At 40.2% G+C, this 11,670-nt stretch overlaps 1 protein-coding gene across 1 annotated transcript in view; it reads left to right on the forward strand.

Annotated features, from left to right (window-relative positions):
- lrp2b (low density lipoprotein receptor-related protein 2b) overlaps positions 1-11,670 on the forward strand; it is a 58,746-nt gene that overhangs the window by 29,979 nt on the left and 17,097 nt on the right. Inside the window, exons 39-54 of the mRNA XM_078788662.1 lie at positions 1-215; positions 1,412-1,859; positions 1,928-2,093; positions 2,157-2,315; positions 3,705-3,994; positions 4,768-4,971; positions 5,048-5,290; positions 5,378-5,503; positions 5,595-5,714; positions 5,804-5,935; positions 7,416-7,617; positions 7,691-7,986; positions 8,892-9,408; positions 10,591-10,746; positions 10,825-10,995; positions 11,067-11,290. The exon at positions 1-215 is cut by the window's left edge and continues 258 nt beyond it. Of these exons, the coding sequence (XP_078644788.1) occupies positions 1-215; positions 1,412-1,859; positions 1,928-2,093; positions 2,157-2,315; positions 3,705-3,994; positions 4,768-4,971; positions 5,048-5,290; positions 5,378-5,503; positions 5,595-5,714; positions 5,804-5,935; positions 7,416-7,617; positions 7,691-7,986; positions 8,892-9,408; positions 10,591-10,746; positions 10,825-10,995; positions 11,067-11,290 (3,669 nt within the window). The remainder of the gene's footprint in view (positions 216-1,411; positions 1,860-1,927; positions 2,094-2,156; positions 2,316-3,704; positions 3,995-4,767; positions 4,972-5,047; positions 5,291-5,377; positions 5,504-5,594; positions 5,715-5,803; positions 5,936-7,415; positions 7,618-7,690; positions 7,987-8,891; positions 9,409-10,590; positions 10,747-10,824; positions 10,996-11,066; positions 11,291-11,670) is intronic.

Below are 11,670 nucleotides of genomic sequence, written 5' to 3' on the forward strand. Positions count from 1 at the left end.
ACACTAACGACTTCCTGTACTGGACCGATGACATTCTGGACATGATCTCGTGTATGGCTCCGGACGGCTCACAGCGGCACATAGTCCGCTACGGGAATCGTATTCCGATGCCTGTGGGGGTGGCTATACTTGGAAACAACATGCTGTGGGTGGATAAAAGGCTAGCAAAGCTTTTACAGGCCAGTAAAGATCCAGCCAACACGAACCAGACGGAGGTGAGAACCGTACCTGTCTCTTCTCTCCAGAGCTAGGTGATAGATTTTTATTCCATTTGTTGCTCAGGGTGTTCAGGGTGTTAGCTGGGATAGGCTCCAGCATAATCCTGCAAACCTAGTGAGGATAAGCGGCATAAAAAGTGGATAGGTGCTCATAAACAGACTCTATGGAGACATAATACTGTTTGATTATAATTGAATTTAACCCTTTCTGGGACAGTGGTCACTACAGTGGACACTAGTGTGTTATGATATACGCTGCCACTCATTGGTCAACTATTGTAAGTGCAAAAAAAAAACCGTTCGAAAAACAAGATGGTTGAAAAAAGTGCAGATGTGCCCTGCAAGGGAGGAATATCTGTCCATTCCTTCTATTCTGGAAGACTCTTGCAGGGAAAAAACCCGTGCATGCGTGGGTTTTCTCCGGGTACTCCGGTTTCCTCCCACATTCCCACATTCCAAAAACATGCTAGGTTAATTGGCGACTCCAAATTGTTTTCTCCGGGTACTCGGGTACTTGGAATGTGGGAGGAAACTCCCACATTCCCACATGAATTTAATTTAATTTAATTTAATTTAATTTAATTTAATTTAATTTAATTTAATTTAATTTAATTTAATTTAATTTAATTTAATTTAATTTAATTTAATTTAATTTAATTTAATTTAATTTAATTTAATTTAATTTAAGGCTGCACAGGGGTCGAGTAGTTAGCGTGCAGACCTCACAGCTAGGAGACCAGGGTTCAATTCCACCCTCAGCCATCTCTGTGTGGAGTTTGCATGTTCTCCCCGTGCATGCGTGGGTTTTCTCCGGGTACTCCGGTTTCCTCCCACATTCCAAAAACATGCTAGGTTAATTGGCGACTCCAAATTGTCCATAGGTATGAATGTGAGTGTGAATGGTTGTTTGTCTATATGTGCCCTGTGATTGGCTGGCCACCAGTCCAGGGTGTCAGTCAAAGTCAGCTGGGATAGGCTCCAGCACCCCCGCGACCCTCGTGAGGAAAAGCGGTAGAAAATGAATGAATGGTGATAATTTTTTTTCCATACCTAAAGCATCACAAAAACACTTCCTGCAAGGGAGGAATATCTGTCCATTCCTTCTATTGGTTATAATTACAGGTTATAATTCGTGCATGAAAGGGTTAACTCACATTTGAATAACAGTGGACCACATTGTCTTATGTTTTCAGGTCATTCGAGACAAACTCGAAGGTGTGTCGGATGTGGCCGTTTTTGACCCCCATGTCCAACCAACATCGGCTCACCAGGTTGGCTTCAACCCATGTCAGGAGGACAATGGCCGTTGCCAGCAAATCTGCTTTGCGATACCAGACCAGGACCACCCTAAATGCGCCTGCGCTCACGGGTCGCTCCTGAGTAACGGAGTAACCTGCGGCTACGGACAAGATGATTTTCTCATTTTTACCACAGACTATACATTGAATAGCGTAAGACTGGACCCCGCGGATCACAGCAGTCCTTTCCCAAGTGTGAACCTGGGCTACAACTTGATGGCATTGGATTTTGACTACAAGGAGAGGCGTGTTTTCTTCACCCAGTACATGGGCTTAGGCAGGAGCAAAATTGGATACATCACTACCACATCCATCAGTAACTCGCCAACCATCATCGCTTCCAGTGAGTCCAAGTACAATGATTCGGTATTACGGTATTGTTTCTCTAATGTAAATTGATTTCCTGTCCAGATTTGGATGACCCAGAGGGTTTGGCGTATGACTGGATCCATAAACGCCTCTACTACACCGACTACTATCGCAGGAATATCCAATCATTAGGAGTGGACGGGATGAACCGTACCATCATCGCTCATGCGAACCGTCCCCGAGGCATCATAGTGGACCCTTGTTATGGGTAAAACTTAAACCAGTTCTCGATGGTAATAATGATGATATTAACTGTGTATATTTTGTTCAGTTATCTGTACTGGACTGACTGGGGAAGCCCTGCTAAAATCGAAAGAGCCACACTAGGTGGAAACTTCCGGATTCCCATCATTAACACCAGTTTATCCACACCCAACGGTCTCTCCATTGACTTCGAGGAGAGGATGTTGTACTGGGCTGATGCCTCACAGTAAGTGGCGAGGGATTACTGTATTCATGATACTTATAGGTTATCACATGGTTTGTCTGGTATCAGGCCAGGTATCATGCCCCCAAGTGTCAGTATCAGTGACTGATACTGGCACGCTCATGCGCTGTTCTCTGATTGGTTGTTTCACGGGCACGATACCAGAGCAGCGCGCTCTGAGTGGACAGCTACGGGGGCTGATACTGGACATGGTTAAACTCTATATTTTATCAGTATCACTGCCCTGGGCTTTGACACAGTATCATTTCGGCCTTTTCCCGTATCATTCATGGCCGGTTTCTAGGGTACAGGGACAATTAATACTGTAGTATGTGATAAGTTAAGTTATCACTTATCACATATTGTGTGATAAGTGACAACTTCACTTATCACAACTTCACTTATCACATATTTTGTGATGAGTGAAGTTATCACTTATCACATATTGAGTGATAAGTGAAGTTATCACTTATCACATTGTGTGATAAGTGAAGTTATCACTTATCACATATTGTGTGATAAGTGAAGTTATCACTTATCACATATTGTGTGATAAATTAAGTTACCGCCCATGAATGATACGGGAAAAGGCCGAAATGATACTGTGTCAAAGCCCAGGGCAGTGATAAGTGATAACTTCACTTATCACACAATATGTGGTAAGTAACAACTTCACTTATGTGATAAGTGATAACTTCACTTATCACACAATATGTGATAAGTGATAACTTCACTTATCACACAATATGTGATAAGTGATAACTTCACTTATCACACAATGTGATAAGCGATAACTTCACTTATCACACAATGTGATAAGCGATAACTTCACTTATCACACAATATGTGATAAGTGATAACTTCACTTATCACACAATATGTGATCAGTGATAACTTTATCACTTATCACATATTGTCACATATTGTGTGATAAGTGAAGTTATCACTTATCACATTGTGTGATAAGTGAAGTTATCACTTATCACATTGTGTGATAAGTGAAGTTATCACTTATCACATAGTGTGATAAGTGAAGTTATCACTTATCACATATTGTGTGATAAGTGAAGTTACCGCCCATGAATGATACGGGAAAAGGCCGAAATGATACTGTGTCAAAGCCCAGGGCAGTGATACTGATAAAATATAGAGTTTAACCATGTCCAGTATCAGCCCCCGTAGCTGTCCACTCAGAGAGCGCTGCTCTGGTATCGTGCATGTGAAACAACCAATCAGAGAACAGCACACGAGCGTGAACACACAGTTTATGTCATCAACCTTCGGTCTCGGGCTGATACTGACACTTGGGGGCATGATACCTGGCCTGATACCAGACAAACCATGTGATAACCGATAATTAAACGGTTTCTAAGTGACTCCCCTTTACCGCAGAGACAAAATCGAACGCTCAACGCTGACAGGCGCAAACAGGCAAGTGATCGTGATGGGTGTGCAGTACCCCTTTGCCATGACAGTCTTCAAGCAGGACATCTTCTGGACCGACTGGACGGAAAGGGGTGTCTTCCGGGCAGGGAAAGATGATGGTTCCGGTGTCACCGTGTTGGCCCAAGATCTTCAGTACCGGCCCAACGATATTCACGTCTTCGCCGCATCCAAGCAGGAGAGTTGCTCCAGTTTCTGCATGCAGTTCAACGGCGGATGTAGCCATGTTTGTATATCTGGTAAGACAGAAGGATAGGATATCCTAGTGTCCATTTTCTAGAAAATCACAGTGTTTTCATATTTTTTAAGCCAAATATAAGCTAAGCGGGGTAGTTCAAGTGGTTAGCGCGAAGGACTCACAGCTAGGAGACTTGGCCATCTCTGTGCGGAGTTTGCATGTTCTCCCCGTGCATGCGTGGGTTTTGACCAAATAGCCAAACTTTAGGTTCCTGGGACAGGAAGTGCAAGAAACCTATTTTTTCCTTAATTCAGGATTCCTATCAAGGTCAATTTTGGGAACAGGTGGTTAGGGAAATCTTCCAAATCCTCATCAGATGTCATATTAGGAGCTTGTTAAAATATGAATAATAAAAATACAATAAAAAATTTCCAAAAATGTATTTTGGCTGATAAACAGAATATATATATACAATTATAAAATAAATTATAGTTTTTATAAATAATAATAATAATATAATAATAATAATTTCTCTGGGTACTCACACCCACATTCCAAAAACATGCTAGGTTAATTAGCGACTGTGATTGGCTGGCAGTAGGATAAGCGGTAGAAAATGAATGAAGGAAAAAAGTGCATTGTTATGCTAATTGGCTAAAAACCCTTCAAGACTTTTTTCCAGTGGATGCATGTCTTTGGTTTATGGGATGATGGGAAGAAAAGCTCTGACTTGGGAGCCATTTGGCGCCACTTGTTGCTCTGTGATAATATGCATGCAACTAAGTTTGGCCTCCTTTGTTGTTGTGTGAAGCAGTTCTTTTCCTACCCGAACAGGCCCAGTCGGACCAGAGTGTCAGTGCCCCCATGAGGGCAAGTGGTACTTGGCCAATAATGGCAAAGACTGCATCCAAGACAACGGCAAGCGCTGCCAGCCCGACCAGTTCACGTGTCTCAACGGCAATTGCATCAAAGCTAGCTGGAAGTGTGACGGCTACGACGACTGCAAGGACAACACGGATGAGCTGGAGAGAGTGTGCGGTGAGGGGGCTTGCGTACTATCTTGCGGTTCAAATCCACGCAAACCGAAAATACAACTTCTACTCCTTGATCGCAGCTTTCCACACCTGTTCGAGTTCGCAATTCACCTGCGACAATGGTCGCTGCGTGCCGCTCAGCTACGCCTGCGACTACATGGACGACTGCGGCGACAACAGCGACGAGGACGGGTGCCCGTTCCCGACTTGCAACCCGGACACCGAGTTCACCTGCGGGAATGGACGATGCATCAGTGCCTCTTTTGTCTGCGACGGCTACAACGACTGTCGCGACAATGCCACCTCAGACGAAATTAACTGCCGTTAGTCTTAATTATTATTTATCGATAATTACACGTTTGCGACTGTGTATCAGTATCTGGTACTTAGCCTTTATTGACCCTCTTCAGCTGACAGGAAGTGTCCGTCGGACATGATCAAATGTGACACCACCAATATCTGCATCTATCCCAACAAACTGTGCGACGGGTACAACAACTGCGGCGACAACAGCGACGAAAACCCTCTTTTCTGTGGTAAACAAATCATCACTTTTTACCGGAAGTCTGGCAGTGGGTTCTAAAAGTTCTAAAAATGTCGATTTGTGTTGCAAAAAACCCCGATCAGAGAGTCGCACGTGCCCTTCTGACGAGTTCCAGTGCGACGTCGGCAAATGCATCCCCACCTCTTGGGTGTGTGACTACTACGACGACTGCACTGACGGTACTGATGAACCCCCCACATGCGGTGAGTTTATTTTAAACTGATATGTGACACATCAGTGGGCGGGCTGAGACACTTGATTCATGATGTCAACTCTCCTTCCTGTGTTAAAGAACATAATGTGAGAACTTGCAGCGCCAGCCAGTTCACATGTACCAACGGAAACTGCATCCCTCAGTCCATGGTCTGTGACGGCAACAACGACTGCTGGGATAGTAGTGACGAGGCTCCGGAGCTGGATTGTGGTTAGATTGCACTTTTTATCACAAGATTGTGTTGATTTTAGCTTTTAATATTAGATACATTCATACGATCATATTACTGCATTGAGTCAGAAACTTTAATAATGTTCTCAATCAGAAATCACTCCACACTCTTTATTGCTCTCTGGTTCTACCATATCTTACTTATTGTGTGGAAATATGGGCTAATAACTATAAAAGCAATCTTCACTCGCTAAATGTACTGCAAAAAAAGGTCAGTAAGGATAATTCATAATGCCGCCTACAGAGAACATACTAACTCCTTATTTCTAAAATCACAAATACTTCAACTTGCTGATATAGTTCATCTTCAAACAGCTAAAATAATGTGTAAGGCTAAAAATAACCAATAACCAAACGTTTTTTATTAAAAAAATGAAAAAAATAAATAAATAAATTTTAAAAAATTAATAAAATTAAAAAAATTATATTAGGAAAGCAGGAAGTGAACAAATGTAACAGTTGACGACTGATGACTTACTATGGTACCCATTATGTCATTGTATGGTCATATCACCTCGTACTTTGGTATGTGACAAAAATTAAATTGTATTTAATTTTATTTAATTTTATTTAATTTTATTTAATTTTATTTAAATGTAACTATATTAAACTATATTAGGAAAGCAGGGAGTGAACAAATGTAACAGTTACTGATTGTAAAAGTACCAGATGGAGGGGTAGGATTTAATAAGCTCTGCTTCTTCCTGTTTACATGCCCTAAAATAATGCATAAGGCTAAAAATAACCAATAACCAAACTTTTTTTAATTAAAAAAATGAAATAAATTAGTAAATAAATTAGAAAAAAATCATAAAATAAAAAAATATATATTAGGAAAGCAGGAAGTGAACAAATGTAACAGTTACTGATGACTTACTATGGTACCCATTATGTCATTGTATGGTCATATCACCTCGTACTTTGGTATGTGACAAAAATGTAATTTAATTTAATTTAATTTAATTTAATTTAATTTAATTTAATTTAATTTAATTTAATTTAATTTTTGTCACGTACCGAAGTACAAGGTGATATGACCATACAATGACATAATGAGTACCATAGCAACTGTCAATATAGTGATATAGTATATATGGTACTTTTACAATCAGTAACTGTTACATTTGTTCACTTCCTGCTTTCCTAATATAATTTAATTAAAAAAAATAATTTAATAAAAAAAAATAAAATTTAATTAAAAAAAATGTAATTAAAAAAAATAAAATTTAATTAAAAAAAATTAATTTAATTGAATTTAATTTAATTTTGTCACGTACCAATAATTAAATTTAAATGTAACTATATTAAACTATATTAGGAAAGCAGGAAGTGAACAAATGTAACAGTTACTGATTGTAAAAGTACCAGATGGAGGAGTAGGATTTAATAAGCTTTGCTTCTTCCTACTCCTTTTGGACATGTGGAACTGTGAACTAATTATGTGTACTCTTGTCTGCAGGTCAGCGTACATGCAGTTCGAACCAGTTTACCTGCCCTACCTGGTACCCGGGTCATCCGCGATGCGTGTCATTAAACTTAGTATGTGACGGGGAGAAAGACTGTGCTGATGCAGCCGATGAGCTCCAAAACTGCCCCAATCGGACCTGCCACATGAACGAGTTTGCCTGTGCAAACGGCCTTTGCATCTACCTTCCCTTCCAGTGAGTAAAATATATGCATATGTTGATATTAGCACCAAAAAGAAATAATATAAATATTGCTTTTTTACCATAGTTGCGATCGTGTGAACGACTGCGGGGACGGCAGCGACGAGCTGGGTTGTACTTACGACACGTGCAGCAGCATCGAGTTCACCTGCGGCAACGGAGCTTGCATCTTCTCGGCTTACACCTGCGACGGCACCAACGACTGCCTGGACGGTTCGGATGAAGCGGACAGCTTGTGCGTCTCGCCGCAGCCCACGTGTGCACCGCATCAGTATTTGTGCAAGTCGGGCGAGTGCATCGACGGGAAGAGCGTGTGCAACGGCGTGAAGGACTGCCAGGACAACAGCGACGAAAAAGGCTGCTGTGAGAAACTCGACTCATATTGACAGTCATCATAATCATATTGACATTAAATATTCACTAAAATATTTTCCAAAAATTATTGAACAGTAAAAATGATCAAACCGAGTTTATAATTATTCCGCCTAGTTGTTATTTTTAGTCCTAATTATTTTATTGAGATGGATTATTTCATTTTATTTTACACTATTTAATATAATTCAATTACAGCATTATTTAGTTTACTTTTAAATAATTTTATTACATTTTTAATATTATTCTTTTCATTCACTTTCACATAATTTTAAGTAATTTTATTTACTTTATTACATTTTTAATATTATCCTTTTCATTCACTTTTACATAATTTTAAGTAATTTAATTTACTTTATTACATTTTTAATATTATCCTTTTCATTCGCTTTTACATAATTTTAAGTAATTTTATTTACTTTATTACATTTTTAATATTATCCTTTTCATTCACTTTTACATAATTTTAAGTAATTTAATTTACTTTATTACATTTTTAATATTATCCTTTTCAGTCACTATTACATAATTTTAAATAATTTAATTTACTTTTTATTGCCTTTTATTGTTATTGTAAATTATTCAATTATATTTAAATGTAAGTAATTTTCAACATAGTTTTTAATTTTATTTATGTAGTAAAATATGTACTTTTATATACTGTAATGTCATTTGTTAATTTTTTTAATTATTCAATCTTTTATTATAATAATAATTATTATTATATCATTATTATTAATAATAATATAATAATTATAATGTATTTTTTATGTATTTTATTATATATTGTTATTATTATATTATTATTATTATATATTATTTTTTAAATTATTTTTTTTTTTTTATGAAATAATCAATTCAGTTAAAGACAAGCTTGACCCTTGTTCTCCCTTTAGGGATCAACGAGTGCAGCAACCCATCAGTCCACCAGTGTGCCCAGCTGTGCACGGACACCCCCACCGGCTATTTCTGCTCCTGCAACCCCGGCTACCAACTCATGCCTGACGGCAAAGCCTGTGAGGACATCAACGAGTGCCTCACCACGCCGTCCGTCTGCAGCCAGATCTGCGAGAACACCGCCGGATCCTATTACTGCAAATGCGCCCCGGGATACCTGCGAGAACCTGATGGGCGTACCTGTCGGCAGAACAGCGGTATCAAACCGTTCTTGTTGTACACCAATCGCTACTACATCCGCAACTTGACCACGGATGGATCTCAGCTCAGCATAGTCCTGCAAGGGCTCTCCAACGTGGTGGCTCTGGATTATGATTATTCCGAGAAGATGCTTTATTGGTTTGATGCCGGCGTGGGAAAGATTGAGAGGATGCGTTTTGATGGGAGCGACAGGAAGGTACTTGTGGATAACGGAATCCTCGGAGCAGAAGGTCTGGCGCTTGATTGGGTCGGAAGGTAGGGTTATCATATTTTTTAATTTATTTTCCAGAAATTACTTTCTTCAGGTTTTCTTATTGGGGCTGCACGGTGGGTGAGTGGTTAGCACGCAGACCTCACAGCTAGGAGACCAGGGTTCAATTCCACCCTCTGGCATCTCTGTGTGGAGTTTGCATGTTCTCCCCGTGCATGCGTGGGTTTTCGCCGGGTACTCCGGTTTCCTCCCACATTCCAAAAACATGCTAGGTTAATTGGTGACTCCATAGGTTAATTAACTCCAATTAACTCCATAGTTAATTGGTGATACCATAGGTATGAATGTGAGCCCATATATAAATAAAACAGGGGGTGCACGGTGGTCATGTGGTTAGCTATTATGACATGATAACAAAAACGGCTCGAGTGGTTAGCACACAGACCTCACAGCTAGGACACCCGGGTTCAATTCCACCCTCGGCCATCTCTGTGTGGAGTTTGCATGTTCTCCCCGTGCATGCATGGGTTTTCGCCGGGTACTCCGGTTTCCTCCCACATTCCAAAAACATGCTAGGTTAATTAGCGACTCCAAATTGTCCATAGGTATGAATGTGAGTGTGAATGGTTGTTTGTCTATATGTGCCCTGTGATTGGCTGGCGACCAGTCCAGGGTGTACCTCGCCTCTCGCCCATAGAAAGCACCCCGTGCAACCCTTGTGAGGATAAGAGGTAGAAAATGAATGAATGTATTGCAGTATTTGATTTGACTAATAATAGGCTATAGTCAACCACAAGACAGCGATCAATTACTTTATTTATGAATTTTTGAAACTTAATGACTATTATGGACTGAGTGGTTAGCGCGCAGGCCACACAGCTAGAAGACCTGAGTTCGATTCCACCCTCGGTCATCTCTGGCCGGGTTTTCTCCGGGTACTCCGGTTTCCTCCCACATTCCAAAAACATGCTAGGTTAATTGGCGACTCCAAATTGTCCATAGGTATGAATGTGAGTGTGAATGGTTGTTTGTCTATATGTGCCCTGTAATTGGCTGGCGACCAGTCCAGGGTGTAGCCCGCCTCTCGCCCCAAAACAGTTGGGATAGGCTCCAGCACCCCCTCGACCCTTGTGAGGAAAAGCGGTAGAAAATTAAGGAATTAAGGTTTCTGATTGGTTAAAATCGCCTCACAGTTAGAAATGGGAGTGTTTTTTCTTGCACTGCAGGAAGTTGTACTGGGTGGACAGTTACTATGGCGCCGTTCATGTGATGGAGTTGGATGGGCGTTACATGAAGAAGCTGATCACCGGCCACTTCACAAATGGAAACAACACTTATACCATTACCCGACCTCGTGCCGTGGCGGTGAACCCCAAATATGGGTACATGCAAATATGAATCATCCACAATTGTGATATCAGCGAAGCACGGATGATTCATTAGTTTCTTTGTTTTCACAGATGGCTGTACTGGACCGACTGGGCCGACACTCCGTATATCGGCAGGGCAGGCATGGATGGAAGAAATGTCACCGCCATTATAACAGCCAAACTGGAGTGGCCCAATGCTCTGACTATAGACTACACCACCAACAAGATCTTCTTTGCTGATTCCCACCTTAACTTCCTAGAGTGAGTTCACATATAAGTCACTCGCTGTGTGATTCTTAGTGTCTGATCTATCACTTATTCACCCTTTGCAGCTTCGCAGACATGGATGGCAAGAATCGACACCGAGCTATTGCTGGTTCATTGCCACATGTTTTTGCAATGTCGCTCTTTGAGGACGTGGTGTACTGGACAGATTGGAATACGCACAACCTGGAAAAGGCTCATAAATACACCGGTGAAGGTCGCGTGGTCATGGGCAACAACACACATCGACCTTATGACCTTCATGTGGTCCATCCGTACAGGCAACCAAAAAGTAAGATACTTTGTACACAGATGGGCAAAAGTATTTGGTAATGGTAATGGTTTTATTTCATTTGAACATGCATAAGATTACAATTGAATGCATCTCATAATCAGTTCACAGTTCCACATGTCCAAAAGGAGTAGGAAGAAGCAAAGCTTATGAAATCCTACCCTAATCCTACCCTAAGCTACCCTATCCTAATCTGGTACTGGTACAATCAGTAACTGTTACATTTGTTCACTTCCTGCTTTCATAATATAGTTTAATTTTTAATTTTTAATTTTTAATTTTTAATTTTTAATTTTTAATTTTTAATTTTTAATTTTTAATTTTTAATTTTTAATTTTTAATTTTTAATTTTTAATTTTTAATTTTTAATTTTTAATTTT

The sequence above is a fragment of the Doryrhamphus excisus genome, unplaced genomic scaffold (genome assembly GCF_037039965.1).
Source record: "Doryrhamphus excisus strain RoL-2023G ecotype Guam unplaced genomic scaffold, RoL_Dexc_Guam_v1.1 HiC_scaffold_24, whole genome shotgun sequence".
In the NCBI taxonomy this organism is placed as follows: Eukaryota; Metazoa; Chordata; class Actinopteri; order Syngnathiformes; family Syngnathidae; genus Doryrhamphus; species Doryrhamphus excisus.